We start from the raw sequence: 21,374 nt of genomic DNA on the forward strand, positions 1-21,374 counted from the left end.
CTTTCTCTGCTATTAGAGGACCAGCAGTCGCCACGCTGCTGTCGGCTGGTAGAGAGGCTGGCGGTGGAGGGGAGATGGCGAGGAGCGATCGGGGGCAGGGGGGCCTGCCTGCCGCCGGCAGGCAGTTGCTGGGGCTGCTCCAGATGTTGCTTTGGGCGCTGCGGAGCCGGGCGCTGCCCGGGGAGGTGCTGAACCTGCGCGACGGCGACTTCCAAGCCCGGCTGGAGCACAGTGGCTTGGCCCTGGTGGAGTTTTTCGCTCCCCGGTGAGGGAGGGGTTTAGACAGGGGGCGGGGCCAGCAACAGGAGAAGACGCTTTTGGATCGGGCGCTTGAAAAGAGGCGGGAACTATAGGGGATGGGGAAAAAATGACAATCTTGCTTCCCGGTGAGATAGAAGCTAGGTCATAGTCACTTCGACAGTGGCTGCCTGCCCGTGACCTCCTAGTTAAGTGGGACCTCACTAATGAATGAGGGAAGGATCCGTTCCATCATAACCCTCCTCAATCATCAACAGCAATTAGGGCAGGAGTTATAGCCAAAGGAGAAAAGTTAAGCCGGATGTAGTTAGTGCCCCTTAAATAAAATAGCCCCCTCCCCCCACTATTCAAGTAGCCACAGAACCAAGCTGCTGTCCTCCTAAGACTGCGCCTCTTGCGTTTCAGATGTGGACGCTGCATGCGGCTGGCCCCCGAATACGAAGAGGCAGCCATCAGGCTTCAGGATGCTGCGGTTCTCGCTAAGGTGAGAAGGCTGATCGCGGGGCAGGGACATGTCTCGCCGAGGAAAAAAACGATGAGTGTGTTGCCGATCCGTGAAACGTTCGGTACCACGGATTTGTGAGTAGTGTGTAATGATAAAAATAAGGGGCCCAACTGGCCCATAAGTGGCGCTATCACCAGCCTGCCGCCATCTAGCTTACTATGTGTCCGATTAAACAGCCGGATAAGGGAAGGCAGTTTGTTACTTAGCTGGGTAAGTGCTGATATCTAACTTTATCTTGCTTAATTAGTTGGATAAATGTAGGACAGCTGTCTGGCTGTCCCACAGGCAGCCAGGTAAACTTATCCGGCTAATATGACAGCCAAGTCAGCGGAATATCTCCCCTCGCGTCCCTTCTTCATGGGAGCGGAAAAGGACCGCTTAGCCATACCTGACATGCAGCAATGTGATGTCAAATTAATGGTCTAAAATCTTTTGTTTTGTTGGAATTCTGTTAAAAGGGATCCTAGTAAAGGGCAATAATTATTGTTCTGCTAACTGCCGTATAATATAGCAAGCCAATGCTATTGCAAGGCTGCCTAATAAGCAGTAGGATTTGCTGGTCCCGTGTATACTCTGGGACTATTTTTACTGTTTCCCCCGATATTGTCATGTTTGTAGGTTGACTGTAGTGTTAACACCGAGACCTGCGACAATTACGACATCACCAGCTACCCCACCCTAAAGCTTTTCAACCACGGGGTGGAGCATGGAAGCTACGAAGGATCTCCCACAGCAGGTGAGATCAGGGGCTCCATGCTACACGTTTCAGACAGGTACAGTTAGGCAGCTAGAAAGAAGCCGGACTCGATTATTCTTTCAGCCTAGCCATCTATGTACCAGGTCCCATTTTAAGTAAAAGCTAAGTCAGGCTACCCAAAAATGCATTTGAGGATGCTAAGATTACAAAGCGGGTTGCTATTGTTCAATATGAAATAGTTGCAGATTAGTGAGAATACTAACCATTCTGGGGCCATATGATATACCTTTGTCCTTCTATATTAATCGCTATTCAGCCAGTATAGTATATTACTTATAAGGCTTGGGGGTAACTGCATGGAGCTGCAATTACTACTCCTGAGAGAAACATAGGGGTGTGTACTGCACAGAGTGGCAGATACTACCCTAAAAAGCTTGCTGGGCAGGCTGGATGGGCCATCCGGTCCTTTTCTGCCATCATTACCGTGTTACTATGATGGAAAGTAAAGCAACATGAATTTTTATCCAGCCCAGAGGTAGTTGCGCTGCTGTTCTCAGATACTGTGTTTACAAAGAACATTGTAAATCATTCATGCTGCTTTCTGTTTTGTTTAACATGGACCTCATCAACAGAAGATCAGAACCAGAACATTAACCATCCCTGGGCTGTCATCTCTGGTTTTTACATGTAAAGATGTATTTTTTTCATGACACCAGATCTTTCCATACTAAAAAAAATTTCAGGGGTTTTTTTTCCTGCAAAGAAACAAAAAATCCCCAATCGGGAGGAAAAGTGGTATCATTAATAAATACTTGTTAATAACCGTATAGCACTGTCTATTGCCCTTCACAGCTGCGATTGTCAGGTATATGAAAAGGCAGATGAATTCAAACTCCCAGGAATTAAGGACCCAGGCGGAGCTGGACAAGTTCATCAACGACTCTGACGCTGGGATTGTGGGTAAGTGGCTACAGCCAGTGGGTGGGGAGAATGGGACACGGGCTTAGGTGTCACTGTCTGAGAAGACTGTGAAATTCAGGCCTCCTTGTGTTCCCCTCTGCAAATGGAAGGCGAAAAAGGTGAAGGTTTCCAGACAAGTGAGGGTAAACGCGAACACAAGGTGATGTGTCCAGTATCCTCTGTGGAATAAAGGCAAAAAACGGCAGAAAATAAAAAAATAGTTTAACATATATGTGGGAGGGTCTTAAATTTTATTTTATTCTCCGCTTTTTTATTTTATTTGTTTTTATATACTGATGTTCGATTTTACATATCACAACGGTTTACAGACAACTGGAGAGGAGCAGGAAACCAGGCGTTTCCTTATGTCAAATACAGAGAACGTTTATAGCAGCTAAAAGATAAAAGTTAAACTAAATGTCACCTCACAAGGGTTTACGAACAGCTGAGTAGTGCGGGGAGCCAGGCGTTCCCTTTTGACTAATACATCGAACATTTATTACAGCTTAAAGATAAAAAAGTTAAACAAATGGTCCAGGTGTAATTGTTATATATTATAATTTAACATGTATGATTGCTTGATAGTTAAACAAAGCAAGGTATGTATAATATGTTTCAATTCGGTATACATGGAGTAGAGGTGGGGGTAGGCTAGGGGAATTCTCTTGTTTGTTGCAAAGTAATAGCTATGGTAGATTGGCAGAAGGCAAATATCAATGGGGTAGATGTTGCAGGAAGGCAAGAGAAGCTCTTCTCTCTACCTCGTTCACCTGTGCCTTGTCATAAGAGGCTGTGATTTGCTGTAGAACAATATCTTTCACTACGTCGTAGACTGGTCTTTTAAAGCTTCTGTACATCATTAACTTTGGATACCTCACCTTCAGGCTGATACAGTACAGTGCGCTCCGATGGAGCTCCGATGGAGCGCGGGTTAACAGTGCGCTCCATTGGAGCGCACTGTTAACCCACGATTGGACGTGCATTTTCAACGCGCTATTACCCCTTACTGAATAAGGGGTAAAGCTAGCGCGTCAAAAACGCGCGTCCAACCTCCCCAAACCTAATAGCGCCCGCAACATGAAAATGCATGTTGATGGCCCTATTAGGTATTCCCGCGCGATTCAGTAAGTAAAATGTGCAGCCAAGCCACACATTTTACTTTAAGAAATTAGCGCCTACGCAAAGGTACTGCTTTTCTGTGCACTCTCCGACTTAATATCATGGCGATATTAAATGAAAGGTCCCAAAAGTTAAAAAAAGTAAAAAAAAAGAAAAAAACATTGAAATAGGCCCACGGCTCGAAAACTGGACGCTCTGTTTTGCCGGCGTCCGGTTTCCGAACCGTGGCTGTCAGCGGGCTCGAGAACCGACGCTGGCAAAATTGATTATCGGCTGTCAAACCCGCTGACACCGCTCCTGTCCAAAAAGAGGCGCTAGGGATGCGCTAGTGTCCCTAGCGCATCTTTTTACCGCCGGCCCTAATTTAAATAAATTAAATTACTGAATCGCGTGCACAGGAGAATCTTGCCCCCATAGGCAGAGGACTGGGCATGGAGGGTTTTGCTCCCCAAAATCAAAGAGGTGCAGGAGTCTGTTTGTGGGAGCCTTCCAAATTTGGCACTAAGATACGTGCCTATGTTGCCTCTGCCAAAAGCTGGGCCTGCTAACCTTATAAATCTGGGAATGGTTCCCTGCAAAAGCCAGGATGGTACGGCCCAAAGTTGATGGAGGGGGGTGGTTCTTGCCTCATTGCTTTCATTTCTTTAATTTTAGCAGCTCTGTCACTGGCTTCCAGGTTTCTTTGCAGACAGCAGGAGCCCTGGCCGTACCAAGTTCCTGAAGGCGGAGAACAGCCTGGAAATCTATAGGTTTGCCTACACCACTGCTTCCGAACTCCTCCAGAAATACAGCATCGAGAAGGAGTGAGTGCAGACATCGCTGCTTGATGCAGCTCTGGAAAATGCTTTGCCATTTTAATTTTTTTTTTCTGGAATGGGTCTGGAGGGCCTGCTCTGCCTGTCTACGATCGCCTGGCTTGTTGGCCTCATTAAATCCAGTTAGACATTTGTACCATTCTTTATTTAACATTAAAAATTTTCAGCCTGTGTACAGAGCTTTAATCAAGATGAATCAGAACCTTTATCCATAGTCCGAAGAGTGTCAGTTGGAGCACAAGGCATTTAAATGACTTGCTCAAGGTGACTCAGTGAATGGCAATGGTTGAGTTAAACCAGGAGGCTTTGCCTTTCAGAGTTTAGTGCGCTCCACTCTACATCACAGCAAAACATCTGCAGGTTTGTCTTTTTGCCGATGATACCAAAATCTACAATAGCGTAGAAGCCAGGAAGGCGGGGAAAACATGAGGAGGGATCTAACAAGCTCGAGGAATGGTCTAGAGACTGGCAGCTAAGATTTAAAGCTAAAAAATGCGGAGTCATGCTTTTAGGATGTAAAACCCCAAGGGAGAGGCGCAGTATTGGAGGGGAAATTCCTCTAAGCACAAAGGAAGAGCGGGCTCTGGGGGTGATTGCAGCTGATGATCTTAAGGTGGCCAAAGAGGTGGCAAAAGCCAGAAAAATGCTCGGCTGTATAGAGAGAAGAAGGGTCAGCAGAAAAAGGGAGGTGTATCTTTAAAAGGATTTATATTTTTTAATAATCTGCTTTTTGGCACTGCAAAGTGGATTACATTCAGGTACTGCGGATATTTCTCTATCCCCAGAGGGCTTACAATCTAAGGGCTGGATTCATCATTCTGCGCAGAATGATGAATCCAGCGAAAAAAGAGAGGCGGGCCTGCAAAAGGCAGCCGCAGCCATTCACACCACAGCTGTGCGATTTTGCTGGCTGCAGCCTTTCATGCGAATAGCAGCACCATGAAAGGTGCTGCTATTCGCCGTGCTACTGCCGGTGATAATGTTCCTCATATTATTGCCGGCAGCGAAGCGCAGATGACTCCTCCCCCTCCCCGCCCCCTAATTAACATCCTATCACACGCGAAAAGCCCCTTTTCGCGTGTGATAGGGATTTATCGCATGCGATAAGGCCCTAACGCACACGATAAACATTTAGAAAATAACCCCCTAAGTTTGTCCCTGAGGCAATGGAGGGTCAAGTGACTTGCCCAAGGTCACAAGGACTGGCAGTGGGATTCGAAGCCTGGTTTGTAGCCTGCTACTCTAACCATTAGGCTACTACTCCACTCTTAAACCTGTTGGAGTCGGTCCAAAGGGTGGCTACTAAAATGATCAGTGATCTTCATTCTAAAGCATCTGGGGACAGACTTAAAGATCTAAACATATACCTTAGAACCTTTTTCCCATCGTGACACAGCTGGCAGACCACACTCACATGTGTGACACACTGCTCATTACAATTCTCAGCAGAAATAAAAAATAAAGGCCCAGTATTATTTTTATTGTTAAGAATGACACAATAAAGATAAGTACTCTGTCTGAATATAAATTGCATAAAATAGTAAACATCCCACACCAAAACAACACCAATTTCCAGCACTCAAACAGTAAGCACCTTAACAAGGCAAAACTGAAAATATTACACCAGGCCTTAAGACACCAATACATCTCCTATTAGGAAAGCGGACCAAGTCAGGCTGCTTATACAACCCTACACAGAAACTACACGCCAGCAGAAAACCTCACCTGAATCACATGTGCTGACTCTCACCTAACAAAGAATAAAGAGACCAAAACGCATAACTAGAAGCATGCAGAAAAAACTGAATTGGAAACCGCAACAAGCCAGAGTCTCTGTATGCAGTGCAACAAAGGAAAAAGAGAAACCTTACCAGTCGTCATAAAACAAATCAAGAAATATTAAATAAACAGCAGTAAAACTGTAATAATAAAAAGAACAGATTATTTTGAAACAGTTGATGAATGGAATATCCAATAATTAAAAACTCATAAAAAATTTCTAGAAACCAATAAAATAGTTCAAAATAGCGGGCACAAAGACCCAATAATGAAAAATAATAAGGATAAAAAAAAGCTTTGCTCTGCATACCTGGGAACGTTTGATATCCAGGTGCCCTGAGATTGTTTTGAATTAGCAGGAGGAGGGATGGTTTGCTTGCAACTTTCGCCTCTCTCTTAGTCACACACAAGTGCTCTCCCTCACACTGGCTCTCAGTCACACACATATACACGTGCTCTCTCACTTACATAGGCTTTCAATCACGCACATATTCACATGCTTTTTCTCTCTCACTTATACGGGCTCTTAATCACACATTTACACACATGCTGTCTCTCTTTTCACATATAGACACACAGGCTTTAAATCACATATTCTCTCACCTACACCGGCTCTCAATCACATACAAATGATTTCTCTCACACATACAGGTTCTCATACACTTACATTCATGCTATCTCAATCACACACAGGCTCTCAACCACTCACTTACATACATGCTGACTCTCACACTCACTCTCATACACACAGGATCTCAAACACACACAGGTTCTCAACCACTCACATACATGCTGACTCTCACACTCACTCTCACATACACAGGATCTCAAACTCACACATACAGGATCTCAAACACATATGCTTGCACACTCATTCTCTCTTCCCACTGAACTAGTGACAGCAGCAGCTTCCTCCACTTCCAGCCCTTGCGGCCTCGAGAAAGGAGTCCCATCGGCCGCGGGGGGGCTGACGTTGCTCCTTTTTTGCTCCGCGCCTCTTTTCTGCGAGCCAATACTGAACACTAGCATGGTCTCTTCTTCCTGCGCGCGCGGCTACTGCACTCCACTTCCTCTTCCAGTCGCAGCGGGGAGGGGGAGGGTGCGGGCAGAAGAGACCATGCTGGCTTTGTTGATTCCAGCTCTCCTGCCATGTTCTGTCCAGGTTATTAGCATTTTAAGCCTGGGCGGAAGATGAGTTCCTATTTCGATGGGGCAGGGGGAGCAGCTGGGCCAGCGGGGGACCGGGAAGTGTGGTGACACACCTGCGTGTGCCTGGCAACACACTGGTTGAGAACCGCTGCCTTAGAGGAAAGGCGAGATGGGGAGATATGATAGAGAAATTCAAATGTCCCAAAGGTTTCCATGCACAGGAGGGGAGCCTTTTTCAACAGAAAGGAGGCTTTAGAACAAGGGTCCATGGAGGTGGTGGAGACCAGGACAGTATCTGAATTCAAGAAAGGATGGGATAAGCTCAGGGGATCTCTGAGGGAGTGCTGGGAATTGTAAGCCTAGATAAATTGGATGGGTGGGCAGACCAGATGAGCCATGTTGTCTTTATCTGCTGTCATGTTTCTATGTTCCTAGAATGCAAATTACATAAAACAAGGTTCCCAGCATGAGCTATGTGCTGGGAACCTTTTTTCTACTTGTGTAAAAAAAAAAAAAAAAAAGGATGGTACAAGAGTTTTTTTTCTTCTCAAGCTTTGTCTCATCGACATTTCTTCTCAAACCATTTTTCTCATCGACATCTGTTGATTTAATTCTGGTTGATCATCATGGAAGATGCTGAATGTTCCACATACTTCTCTCTGTCTTTAGGGGGATAATTCTTTTCAGACCCTTGCACCTGAAAAGCAAATTCGAGGACAGCAGCGTGAGATTTAAGGGCACGATCTCTGTCACCCGGATTAAGAAGTACATCCAGAAGAATATGTAAGAAAAATACGTTGCACTGACTTGCTCGGAGAGACATACTAGTAGGTATTTGGGATCGGTGAGGCCTAAGGCACTTTCAGTGGAGCCCTCCACACCAGCAGGCTTCACCATGCCTCGTTTCCTTCACTCGCCTCTCCTACAACGACTGAACAGGTCTAAATTCCTACAAACCAGGGACATCCCCTTTCAGTTAGCAACTGTGATGTCCCTGATGCAAAAGCAGAAAGCCACTCTCGCTGGTTAGTCTTTGTAAATGATCTCAGGCTCTCTTAATAATTGTGTGTTGAGTTAACAAGTACACTATACTTTTTTTTCTTAAAGCAAATGTTAAACTCATATTAAGAGCATACACAATGAGTTTACTTGTTCTTCCTGCTCGTCAAGGAGCAATGATAAGCTACCGATCCACACAGGAGCTGTTGGATAGGCAGCTGATTTTTTTTTTTTTTTTGATTGGTTGATTTTGCAATTCAGCCTACAGCTAACAGGAAGTGAACAAAATATGCTGTTTTTAGCAACCTTTTTTTTTTGGACAGATTTCTGTCCCCCCATTAAATAAAGTCCACTGTGGTACTCAACACCTCTACGTCCATCTCCTCCTGTCATCAGCCAAGCTAGATGAAAGATGTTCTAGGGAGGGTGCGGAATAAAGGTGAACAGTTCACTCCTGGCATGTCAAGCCAGCAGGTAACTAACTAGTAGGTAAATCAATGGCCAGCAACGTGATGAGCTTGCATATTTATTAGAGAAACAATCCCAAAGAACTTGACAGCGGTGGTCTCCATGATCCCCTTTGCACACTTGCCCTGTCCGCCATGGCACTGGCCTTTAACTTATTTATTTAGGAAGATTTATAAAATCGCCTTACCGATCGCAAGAAATCTCTCAAAGCGATGCACATCTCAAAGGACGCCAGACACGAAGAGAAAAACTGAACGAAAAATCTGAAGGAAAAACACAGTAAGAACAAGAAAAAATAAACACTTAGTGCAGTCCTCATCGTCCTAGATTGGTGGTCACCTTAATTCCGAAGCCAATATTCATATATCCAGCAGGTGAAATCCTGCAAAGCAGTCTGCTCAGTGGTGTTAGCTCAGCCTGAAGGAGGGTCGGGTTGAGCTGCCGGGTTTTGCTTTCAGTACGGAAGGTGAGGTAGCACGACTCAAGGCGAATGTGGGAACTCAGCAGCTAAAAGCTTTCTGCCTTGGGCAGGACAGTTTTATGGCGGTCAAGAGAGGGGGCAGTAAGAAGGGCTTTTTATGAGGAGTTCTCTTGAAGGGACGTAGGGTGTCAGAAGCTGCAAGAGGTACTCGGGGGGGCCAGATTGTTCATCCATTGTTTCCCCTCCATCTGCCAACAGGCACAAGACCATGTGTGATTGTTTGTTCTGTCCTATACATCCCGCTCAAGACAGTCCGGGATTTGCCATCTTGTCTGAATAAGAAATGAAAGATTGCAAGCTTCTTAGATGGCGATTCTATAAGCAAGACTGGGTCAGCCCTCCACAGGTGCTCGGGGGAGGGAAGAAGGCGTCTGTTAACAGTTTTTGGTAGTCCCTGGAGAACCACTGCACATTTGGGTGGGCCTTACCTTTTATTTTGCTTCCAGATTTGGCTTCTGCCCCCTCATGACGATTGAGAACAGAGAACAGCTGAATGACCGAGATCTGATGGTGGCATTCTACAACGTGGATTACGACAAGAACTCCCGAGGGACCAGCTACTGGAGAAACAGGTCCTCTGACCCACAATACTTCTTTTCTTAATCATGAGGGGGTAATCGTGCAGAGGCAACAAGAGAAGAGTGGGTGGCCCCAAAGCGACCCTGTAAGGGAAAGAGGCAACAATCCTCCCCAGGTGCTCAGCAGCAAATTAACAGGTCGATCCAGTAAAGTCCGTGGGAGAGCGGACGAACGCCTGCTCTCCCGGCGCGCGCACCGGCCCTTCGCCGGTGCGCGCGATCCAGTATTTAAATGAGGTGACGCGGTGCAAACGAGGAAAAGGAGGCGCTAGGGACACTAGCGCGTCCCTAGCGCCTCCTTTTGGCCTGGAGCGGCGGCTGTCAGCGGGTTTGACAGCCGACGCTCAATTTTGCCGGCGTCGGTTCTCGAGCCCGCTGACAGCCACGGGCTCAGAAACCGGACGCCGGCAAAATTGAGCGTCCGGTTTTCGGCCCGACAGCTGCGGGCCGAATTCAAAATTTTTTTTTTATTTTTTTTTACTTTTGGGGACCTCCGACTTAATATCGCTATGATATTAAGTCGGAGGGTGCACAGAAAAGCAGTTTTTACTGCTTTTCTGTGCACTTCCCTGGCGCCGGAAGAAATTAGCGCCGACTTTTGGGTCGGCGCTAATTTCTTAGAGTAAAATGTGCGGCTTGGCTGCACATTTTACTTACTGGATCGCTCGGGCATACCTAATAGGGCCATCAACATGCATTTGCATGTTGAGGGCGCTATTAGGTGCCGCGGGTGGGCCGCGTGTTTTCCTCCCCTTACTGAATAAGGGGTAAGGGAAAACACGCGTCCAGAGCAGGGTGACAGTGCGCTCCGACGGAGCACACTTTACTGGATCGACCTGTAAGTCACCAAATAGCTCGATCTGGGCACTTGTCAGCTCTTTTTCCCTGCCCACAAGTCTACCAACGCTGAACTTCTCTGGATGCGCATTTGATAAACCAGATTTAAAGCCACTGCTTTTCGTGCAAGATAATGGAGTTGGCATACCTAAGGCCCCCTGCATTAAAGTGCGCCAAATTTCATAAAGTCTTCTTCGTGTGTAAAAATATTAACTTGGGTTTGCACAAATTTTCCCTTTTTATGAGCGCAAATTCTTTATGGCTTCGCATGTGGTAAAAGTGTGCAAATGAAAAATGAATAAGCAGCATTCAAAGCAGCTCCTTAACGGGGGTAAACAGCACTTAAATACAGGCAAAAAGGCCTTTGCGCGGCTTGTGGCTCTGAGAGCCAGAGCTCCGCTAGCTTCCTCGATGGAGCTCACTGCCGGCTGCTGTATTCATTTCCTCCCATTTTTATTGTAGAGTGATGATGGTTGCCAAGAAATTTCTGGACGCTGGTGAAAAGCTGGCCTACGCCATCGCCAACCGGCAAGAGTTTGAGTTTGAGCTGCAGGAATTCGGACTCTCCAAAGGCGATGGGGAGATTCCAGTGGTGACGATCAAGACCACGGAAGGGCATAAATACGTGATGCAGGAGACCTTTACGTGAGTAGCTTGGGAGAAATCCGTCATGCGGAGTCAACTTAAGGTGGCGGCTGGATTAGTATGAGTGAAAAATATGTGCCCGTCATTCTGGGCACTAAGTGAATTTTGCTGCTTATCTATGTACATATACATACCAGGGTTCCTAGCAGCCAAGAAAACATTCATCTTATTCTCAAATACATCTATTGAAAACACTCCCATCAAATCAGGAAGCAAAAAACTATTCCAGGCCCTGGCATTCCCTATCCATTCTAAACGACATTTCTCTAAAGCAAGTTTCGGTTTGTGCTTCCCAGTTCAGCCTGAGTGCAACTCGGGCAGCCCTCGAGTTAAATCTGTGTAGGGTCCCGGCTAAACAGTTCCTGTATCTCCCACTGCTGCTTCTTTCCAGAACTGCCATACCACACCAGGGTGCAGTGTTTTGTATGCTTTCCTGCTCTTGATACTCAGCACAGTAGCTCACAAATGTTTGGAAAGAGGTAAAAAAAAAAAAAAGATTCTGCTTAACCATCTTAACTTCTGATTAGGATCGCATAAGTCTCAATATTAAAATCTTTTATAGAGAATTTTGGGGCCTAGCGCAGCTTGGGTGAGCCTTCAAGTGACCCTTAGTAGATCCGATTTAGAGGACTGTAAAGCTTGGTGATGAGGCATGGAGGAGGGGCTGGCTGCATGTGGGAACCCGTAGTCTCGTCTACTCATGGATGGTAGAGAAGCGATGTGGATAAGGAGCGAGATCCTACACGTGCTGTAGTTTCTACAGCTGGCATAGATCCTTGGCAGCATGAGCAGGAATAACCAAGTGGGCAGGCCAACTGGTTTTTATCAATTATGAAATATGACTTTTTTCAAGACGGAGAACCGAGGTTTTCTCTGCCCTAGGGTCTTGCTGTCTTGAAGACAAAGTTCTAGTAGCCGGTGAAAAGCTTGAACCCCCCCCCCCCCCCAGGAATAGTTCTAGGTTGCGAAACCTTTTATTGAATCAACAAAAAAGGTCTTGTATGTAAAGTACATGAGACCCCCATGGTTCCCTTCCTCCGACGTGGCTGCAAGGCTGCGTCCGTCCTTCAGTTCCATCTGAAGATAGGACCCCATGTGTTCTCCAAAGCTCATATGGCACAAACTGTTCCCAAACCACAGCCAGTCTGGGTTTCAGGATACTCACAATGAATATGCATAAGGCAAACTTTAATATACTGGGTCTCCAATACATGTAAATATTGTATGCCTCATGCATATTCAATGGGGAGATCCTGAAAACCTTACTTTCTGTAGTGTCAATAGGACACCATATTATATTTTTGTTGGTGCAATAAAGGATTCAAGACCTGCAAACATTTTCCTCTCGAAGACAGAGGGGGACAGGGCTGGGCCGAGGATTTTTCTTTGCAAGTCCTCATAAAGATATCCCAATTCCATCACAGAACAAAGCATGCTAGGCGTCCAGCTTACGTTTGCGGGACTGATCCATATCTGCCTTGAAGGAGATGACAATCCTTGTCCGTGTCTAGCGCCTCGCTTTCTTCTTCTTATTTGTTTATGTCTTCTTTTCTATTCTTTGCTGCTTCAGGAGGGACGGGGAAGCCCTAGAGCGTTTCCTCCAGTGGTACTTCAATGGGACACTGAAGCGCTTCTTCAAATCGCAACCCATCCCAGAGAAGAAGGACGAGCCTGTGCAGGTGCGCCCTTTCCACAAATCATTGTAGGCTTTAGTTTGCCTTGGGTTATCTTCTTCTATTTTTTAGAGAAATTGATAGCATTTGTTTTTAGTTCTTTGGGCCCATCCCAGCCACAACTCTTCAGCCATACAGGCCACCTAATGCACTTGGGTGGGGGGTGACTCGCTGTTACATGTGACCTTGCCACACAATGGAGATAAATTTTGTTTTCCTTAGTGTAGACAGATGGACTCAGGACCAATGGGTTATGTGCTCCCCTGCCAGCAGATGGAGACAGAGTCAGGTTTTAAAGCTGACTTCACCCTAGATACAACCCTGCAGTGACCTCAGCCCTTCAGTATTCTCTTCAAAAGCCACTGTGGACATACTAGTGAAAAAACTTGATTAAAAATGGATAACCATAACACTGAATCCCAGCAAGATTATAGATGCCCTGATCTAGGGACTGGATGATGGCTTACCTGTAATCTCTTGGAATCAATATTCACTCCATGGGTGAATCCTTGGCACTGCTCTTGGACAGCCATGGGCAGGATGTTGAGTCCATCTGTCTTTGTCTACACTAAGGAAAACAAAATTATCAGGCAAGTAAGTTCTCCATTTCCTAGCGAGTAGCCAGATGGAATCAGGACCAATGGGATGTACAAAAGTTACTCCTGATTGGGGCGGGAGGCTGCCCGCAGGCCGGTTAACACTGCTTTTGCAAAGGCTGAATCCTCTCGGGCCTGAACGTCCAGGCGACAGAACCTGGAGGTTTGCAAGGAGGACCACGTCACCGCTCGACAGATATCGATGGGGGACAGCAGTCTAGCTTCCGCCCATGAGACCGCCTGAGCCCTAGTGGAATGAGCTTTAATCTGAGAAGGTAATGGCTTTCCTACCTCCACACAGGCTCCTGTGACCACCTCCTTAATCCAGCAAGCTATGGTAGCTCGTGAAGCTGGTTCGCCCTGCTTCCTTCCACCGTGAAGGACAAACAGGTGGTCCATCTTTTGGATGGTTCTGAAACTTCCAGATACCGCACCATAAGCCTACTGACATTCAAATGACGGAGGAGGTGGTATTCTTCCACGTCCTTGTCCCTATCTAGGGATGGTAATGAATTAGACCGATTCAAATGAATGTCCGAGTCTACCTTGGGCAAGAAGGATGGAACGGTACGAAGCTGTAACGCTCCTGGAGTCATCCAGAGGAATGGTTCCCGACACAACAAAGCCTGTAGTTCACAGATGTGACGGGCCGAGCATAGCCACTAGGAACACCGTTTTCAAGGTTAATAAATGCAAGGAAAGACTGCACAGCAGCTGAAAGGAAGGCCCTGCCAAAAATTCCAATTCTAGATTAAGATTCCACAAGGGAACCGGCCATTGTACAGGTGGCTGGAGGTGCTTCAATCCTTTCAGAAAATGGACCACATCCAGATGAGCTGACAGGCGGATTCTGGGCACCCCGCCCCTGAAACAGGAGAGAGCCACTACCTGGACCTTCAATGAGTTAAAGGTCAAACCTTTATTCAAGCCATCCTGCAAAAATTCCAGAATTAGTGGGATTTTGACCTCCTGAGGAGAGACACCGCATTCCTCGTACCAGGCCTCAAATACTCTCCAGACCCGCACATACGCTAGGGACGTAGAGACTTCTGTGTGCGGAGTAAGGTGGCAGTTACTGCTGCAGAATATCGTCACTTCATCAGGCGAGCCCTCTCAAGGACCAGACCTTAAGACAGAATAGAGTTGGATTCTCATGAAGGACTGGTCCCTGCTGTAGCAGGTCCCTGTGCGGTGGGAGGCACAGGGGGGTCTCCACTAGGAATCTCTGCATACCACGGATGCCTGGGCCGATCTGGAGCCCCGATCTGGAGCTACTAGAAGGACTAATCCCCTGTGGTGCTCAATTCTGCGAATGACCCTGCCCAGAAGGGGCCATGGAAGGAGGGCATATAGCAACTCCTCTTCCGGCCAGGTCCGAACGAGAATTTAAGCAGCAAAATCCACGCCGGGCACTGGCTACCGGACCAAGGCACACCTCCGAGGATCTCGGAAATCACTTCAAGAATTCTCATCTGGGGGAGGGACCTTTAGATATCACTGCAGGAGAGTGGGACTCAATCTTTTCTCCAATTTAAAAGTTGAATTTTTTCCTTCCAAAAAGAATAGCGATCCCCATAGGGAAAGCTCGTCCTCTATCTGCTGCAGATGGAGAAATACTGAAGAGCTGAGGTCACTGTGGGGATGGATATAGGGTAATGTCAGCTCTGAAAGCTGACTGTCTCCATCTGCTGACAGGGGAACATAACCCATTGGTCTCGAGTCCATCTGGCCACGCTAGGAAATGGATTGAATTCGTCTCAGGCAGCTGCAGTGTCATGAATAACATCTTGTACCCAGCACAAATCAGGCAGATCCTGTTGCGTTTTGGCACAGCTTGTCTTGTCGTTTCAATCCGAGCTGCTCTGAGATGATGTCATACCCTGCCCTGAACTTTTGGAGCGTGCAGGTTACGAATATTTAAATAGGGAAATGCTTAGAAATCCAACTCTAGAAACTTAAAAGCACTTTTTAAAAGTGGATTCAAGAGAAATACTGCTTTCTGCACAGACTTTAGAAGCTTTACACTGTGGGTCTGTGTTTTTTCCTTAGATTTAGTGTTGGGATGATACAGACAGAAAAAAAATATGTTCAGAGACTCTTGAACTGAACGAGATCAATAAATAAACCCATTGTTTTGTATCTCTTAAGCAAGACTGGAGGAGTGTTGAAGTCTATTCGTTATTTCTAAATCTCACTGCATGTATTTAAATGGTTGGGCCTGATTGACTAAGGCCTTTTCCCCCAATCCCTGTCCATGGATAAAAACGACTTAGTAAATCTGGCCTCAGCACAAATTGCATACACTTTTAATCCTTCAATTATACCTTGATTTCTTCTTTTTAGATGCCCAAGGATTGTTTATTCTTTTATGGGAACTTTAACTGTTTTGAGTCACCCTCGGCTAACTGTTCTCAGCAACTCTTGGTCAATATGCTAATATAGCAGGGAAGAGCAGAACAAGGAAAAGCAAGATTCTTCTATTTATGCGTTTAGTTTAAGAGGCCTGCTTACTTTTGAATTGCTTTCCTTGATGGGTTCTCAAGTTATTAATGTTTTATGCGTGTCTGAGGCTGACATGTCTCTTCTTCCTGCAATATCCTCAGGTGGTTGTAGCAGACAACTTTGATGAAATTGTGAATAACAAAGCCAAGGATGTTCTAATTAACTTCTTTGCTCCCTGGTGTGGCCAATGTAAAAGCCTGGAGCCAAAATATCAAGAGCTGGCTGAAATAGTGAGTATCTCTCCTGTGCTCGCATATACTGGCCCGAAACGGAAGAGACTGAAAGGGAAGCACAGAACACCTTGTGAGGGCAGGCACAATCCTAGCCAACAAAACCAAATTCTTTTGAGGGGGGCCTGTTTGCCTGTTGCTCACTCCTCTACAATAGCTACAGATGCTTATGTCAAGGAGGATTTTATCACACGATTCTCATATCGCGCTTTCCAAGACATCAGTTATCTGGATAGTGCCAACCGTAGAATTATTTTAGCAAAAACTTGTTTGGTTGCAATGTTTTAATGTAGCCGGATTTTACCCTGTACACCACCTCCAGCGAGTTTTTGAAAGCTGGGAAGATGGTTTATAAATTTGTGAAATTAATAAATAAGCACTTCTACGTAGGGAGAATCCACCAACCTATTTTCCTGGCTGATTCAGTGGCAAATATAAAAGTCATCTGGCCCTAAATTTAGATCAGCAGGTGGCCATGGGGGAACCCAAACTTCAGTTGGGCTTCTGTTGCAAAATGCAGTTGCCAAAAAGAAAATGCAATAGTCCTGAAGGATAGGCCCCCCACAAACCCAATAAGAGCTAGGCTGCTTCCTCTCCTGCTCCTGTGGCTGTTGTTTGATCAAAGAAGTGTGCTTGATGAACAATGGCTCACAAAGAAGAGAAACTAAGCTCATTTTAGAATTGCAGCTATTATGGCAAGTACATAGATAACTCCCTTTCTCTACTAAAACAAAACATGAGGGAACTAATCTGACTGCACCCTTTAGTTTCTTTCTGTAAAAGTCATGCGACTCGCTTGAGTTGATTAGTAAATAGCATGGCTTTATTTTTCCTTTCACACAACCATTTGTTTTCCAGCTTGTGCACGATCCCAATGTTGTGATTGCAAAAATGGACGCCACGGCCAATGACGTTCCTCCTCCCTACGATGTCACGGGGTAAGCAGTGGTGGATTTCTCCCCCCCCCCCCCAAGATGGCACAGTGCCACAGCTGATGATGTAAAACAAGTGGCTCGCACAGCAGTGGCTGCCCGGAGATTCCTGCGCGCTGCCTACGGTTAAATCTAGGCCCGGGGTAAGGATGCTCAGATGGGACATTTGACCTCCTTCTAGCAGTGCCAATCAGGGTGGCTTTGCTTTTTTTCTTTTCAAACAGATTCCCAACTATTTACTTTGCACCCATGGACGCCAAGCATTCTCCAAAGCCTTATGAGGTAAAATCCTTTTCTTTTGCATAATCCCAAACTTGATTAATCAGTTTCAGATCTGAAGGTACAAGCGGGCTTTACCCAGGCTGGGCAGGTTACCCCACGCCTTCTGTTTAGGATTGTAACTGCCGCTCCATGCAAACATGAGTGTTCAAGAGCTTCAAAGGAAGGAAATGGCACAAGCTGCAGATTTGTTTTATTGTTTTTTTTAAATATTCGTTTTTATTTATTTACGTTCTGCTTTTCAGTCACTTCAAGGCAGATTACATTCTGGTACTGTAGGTATTTCCCTGTCCCAATGGGCTTACAATCTGAGGGCCTGATTTAGTAAGACCCATGTCTATGGAACAAATGCTTAGTAAATGAGGCCCCAAGTTTGCATCTGAAGCAAGGGAGAGTGAAGCCACTTGCCCAAGGTCACAAGGAGCAGCAGTGGGATTTGAATCCTGCTGCTCTAACCAATGGGCTACTCCTCCACGCGCCTTGCTGTAACCAGTGGTTTTCGGAACTGTACAGGTTTTCAGAAATGTTACTGGAGACCTAGATCTAGTGCATTTTTTACTTCTGCATGCTAGGGATGTTGTGTACTAGAAATATAGGCACCATCTTAGGTCTTCTCTAAGTTCCCTGCTGGGCCACTTTAAGAAGTCTGCATAGCTGCAGTAACTATTGATAGAGCTAAGCAAAGAAGTCAAAGGGTGAATGAGGAAGTACCTCTCAGACAAAGCCCCTGAAACCAAAAAAACAACTTTCTAACTTTACCTTTTCCTTCTGAACAAACAAACTCAAAGATATCATCTTTCTTAACATGTTGCCTTAAATTCACTTGCAGTCAACTACAGCTTCACAGAAAACTGTCCATATTGCTCTCCTTAGGTCAAGTTGTTTATAAAAAAATAAAATCAAATGCTTTTGATTCCAGGGTGACTGGCGAGTCAAGGATCTGCTCAGATACCTGGAAAAGAAGTCAACTTACCCACTGGTTGCAGTGGGAAGAAGCAAAAAGAAAAAATATGAACTTTAAGGAGGAATACCTGGCTGGAGCAAACGGGGGAGGGGGGGGGGAAGGAGAAACTGTGTGGCATTTTCACCAGCATGAAAAGCGATGTTCACTGCCAAGACACCACCGGTGTTCCAGTCCTGTCCATAACTGAATTGTCCTCGGTATGGATTAGGCTCGGGCAGCCTGTGACAAACCCATCCATAACGCCTTTTCTTCACATATTTCAAACACTGGAGCCAGGTGATTGGTTTTCAGTGGACTCGCCTTGCCGCTGGACAAATTCCAAGTAGGGAATAGCTATGGGAGCTCTTTTTTCATTTTTTGCAGTGGCATGTCGTTTGTCAGCATCTTGCCTGCGGGCGAGCCAACGCCAGGCGTCCGGACTTACTTCCTGAGAGTGAGGGTGACACACTGACAGGGACGGGAGTACCACCTGCAATCGCCATTCAAAAGAAAGGGGATACTGAGTATCTCAGCCAGCGGCAACTCTTTATAATACAGAAGTAAAACGCAATTTTCTATGCAGGAAAAACACTACAAAGGCTTGGTGTAACTCAAGTATAGGAAAAGGAAATAAAACAATTTTCTAAGTCATCTTTTTAAAACAAAGCAAACTACATTCAGCCAGGTTTTCGCTTATCATCAATACATGTGTGACAGCACACCGGGGTACCCAAAGAACAGTCAACTGCACCAGCACAATAAATGATTACTAACAAATAGAAGTTACACAGTTTATGTGATGGCATGGGGTGCTTCTGCGATTAAAACTCTGCTTTGGGGGGGGGCGCTAGCACCACAGGACAAGATGGTCGCACGAGTTCGAGCCCCTGACTCCCCTGAGCCGCTTATCTAGAATTTGCCTGTGAGAACAAACCGTGCTTCCTAAAAAGCTTTGGCATCCAACAGATATATCATTACCGATGGCCCAGAAGAAAAAAAAGGAATGGATTTTAGGCAGTTTTCGTACACTAAAAATGTGACGGTGTCCGAGGGGGGACTAGTGAGGGTGGAGAAACCGTGTGCACAAGCCCGCCTGAAGAGGAGAACGTTTCCTACTCCAGCGATGAAGAAGCAGTCAGCACAGAAATGCCTTCGAGAGAGGAATTCAGACACTGGTTTGGAGAAATCAGGAAAGATATGAAAACCAATAAAAAAGAACTAATGTCGCTGATGTCAGATATGAGGTAAGAAATGGCGGAGATTGGAAGGTGCGGAGATTGCAACATGCGATTATATGCTCAAATCGGTCCGCATGGACACTCTGCAAGCGCAATATACACAAATTTCCTCTGAGTACACTGACTTACAAGCCAAACTAGAAGACTTAAGAGAATCGGAGTCGTAGAAAAAAAAAAACGTACGCTTCCGGGGGATACCCGAGGTGGAGGAGTATTTTGACTGTATGGCAGTGATAAAAAAATTGTGCAAACACCTTCCCGGAAACATCATGTGCCCAGATTCAATGCCGTTTGGTCTCCCTACCAGAGTTGGCGGTTGGATCCGTCAGTAACACCAGAGTAGCTAGCCCACCTGGACACAATGCTTTCCGGATGCTACAGATCCTGTTTGTTCTTACAAGTTTGAGATTTCGACCTTTATGTGGGACTAGAAGAATTATCCAACCGAAGTTATGCTTAATTATGGAAGTGAACATATGCTACACCAGAGCTGACGGAAACCTATTTTATTATGATTTGTAATATGATAAATGATGTTATGTTTCTTGTTTATTGATGTGACGGTTACAGATACTTTACTAATAAAATATAATTTACAAAAAAACCTCTGCTTTAAATTGGAGTGGGGTGGGGGCCCGATACTCAAGTCGCAGTATAGAAATTAAAACAATGACAGCTAAAATTGCAATACCCCAATCCTCTTCAGGCTCAATGTGTCATTAACTTGCAGCTGATAAGTCAGATGTGTGCTCTCTCTCTCTAAATGCTCTTTTTTAGAGCACAAACCGGGCACACTTCAACCTATTTAGATAAAAAAAAATAAAGTTTCTTATCGTAGCAGGTGTTCTCCGTGGACAGCAACGCAAACAGCCACACAAGTGGTTGACATCAGCCTCCAGCGACGAATTCGAGCAAGCTCTCCATATATGGCTCAGAAAATTCTTGAACTTTTACCTGAGCATGTGCCGGTGTTCCCACCAATGGTGCTCTCTCTCACATTGTCAGTTTAATCCAAAAGCTTGCGACCAAAGGTATTTATGTATGTGTCCAAATTGTATTTCTACTTTTTTTCTTTTTTTTTTTTTACTTTCCGGAGAAGTGGGAAGAATTGTGTGGCTGTTTGCATTGCTGGCCATGGAGAATACCTGTTAAGGTAAGAAACTTTATTTTCTCCGTGGACAAGCACGCAATACAGCCACATGAGTGGGACTCCCAAGCTGTGGATGTTGAAGTGTTGCTTTTTCTAATCTTGCTTCACTTCGTATCCACTTCCTATCCACTTCGTAGATTTAAACAACGCTTTCCAAAACAGATGTTCCAAAAGCAGTGTCTGGAGAAGGAAGCGGGCTAGGATGTAGTGTTTGATGAACGTGTGCGTACTAGACCACATTGCAGCATTCAGAATTTCTGAAAGGGGTCTTTGATTACAGAAAGCAGTTGACTTAGAGACTTCCCTTGTTTGAAGTAGTTTAAACCTCTCTGGAAGGTCTCTTTGGAAATTGTTTCGAGATTTTCTCTCCTTTCTTATGATCGGAATATGATATGAACAATTGTAAAGATTTACTGTAGGGTTATGTTCTTTTTAGATAGAAGAGAAGGGCTCTCCGACAGTATAGGTTGTGGTATCTCTGTTGATTCTTTTGTGTAGTTAGGCTTTGGGTAAAAAATGGGAAGCTCTATGGGTTGATTGA

The 21,374-nt window shown here is 45.5% G+C and overlaps 1 protein-coding gene across 2 annotated transcripts; it reads left to right on the plus strand.

Moving 5' to 3' along the window:
• On the plus strand, positions 1-19,900 carry LOC115077184 (protein disulfide-isomerase A3-like). 2 transcript variants are annotated; one of them, XM_029579448.1, is made up of 13 exons: positions 1-265; positions 664-742; positions 1,382-1,499; positions 2,313-2,420; positions 4,216-4,342; positions 7,952-8,065; positions 9,677-9,802; positions 11,108-11,290; positions 12,861-12,969; positions 16,163-16,291; positions 17,150-17,229; positions 17,448-17,505; positions 18,422-18,554. In XM_029579448.1, exons 1-13 carry the CDS (start codon positions 75-77, stop codon positions 18,521-18,523), a joined length of 1,524 nt encoding a protein of 507 aa, XP_029435308.1. In that variant the 5' UTR covers positions 1-74; the 3' UTR covers positions 18,524-18,554. The 2 variants fall into 2 exon arrangements, with proteins under 2 accessions (XP_029435308.1, XP_029435307.1); XM_029579447.1 differs by lacking the exon at positions 17,448-17,505 and having other exon boundaries at positions 18,422-19,900.
• The last annotated feature ends 1,474 nt before the right edge of the window (positions 19,901-21,374 follow it).

The sequence above is a fragment of the Rhinatrema bivittatum genome, chromosome 16 (assembly GCF_901001135.1).
Source record: "Rhinatrema bivittatum chromosome 16, aRhiBiv1.1, whole genome shotgun sequence".
Lineage (NCBI taxonomy): Eukaryota > Metazoa > Chordata > Amphibia > Gymnophiona > Rhinatrematidae > Rhinatrema > Rhinatrema bivittatum.

Bases quoted from the DNA above. Each gene is read 5' to 3' on its own strand.
- LOC115077184 (XM_029579447.1), top strand. From the start codon at position 75: ATGGCGAGGAGCGATCGGGGGCAGGGGGGCCTGCCTGCCGCCGGCAGG. The intron at 2,421-4,215 runs GTAAGTGGCTAC...ACTGGCTTCCAG, and splicing joins CTCTGACGCTGGGATTGTGG to GTTTCTTTGCAGACAGCAGG. The intron at 12,970-16,162 runs GTGCGCCCTTTC...CAATATCCTCAG, and splicing joins AGAAGGACGAGCCTGTGCAG to GTGGTTGTAGCAGACAACTT.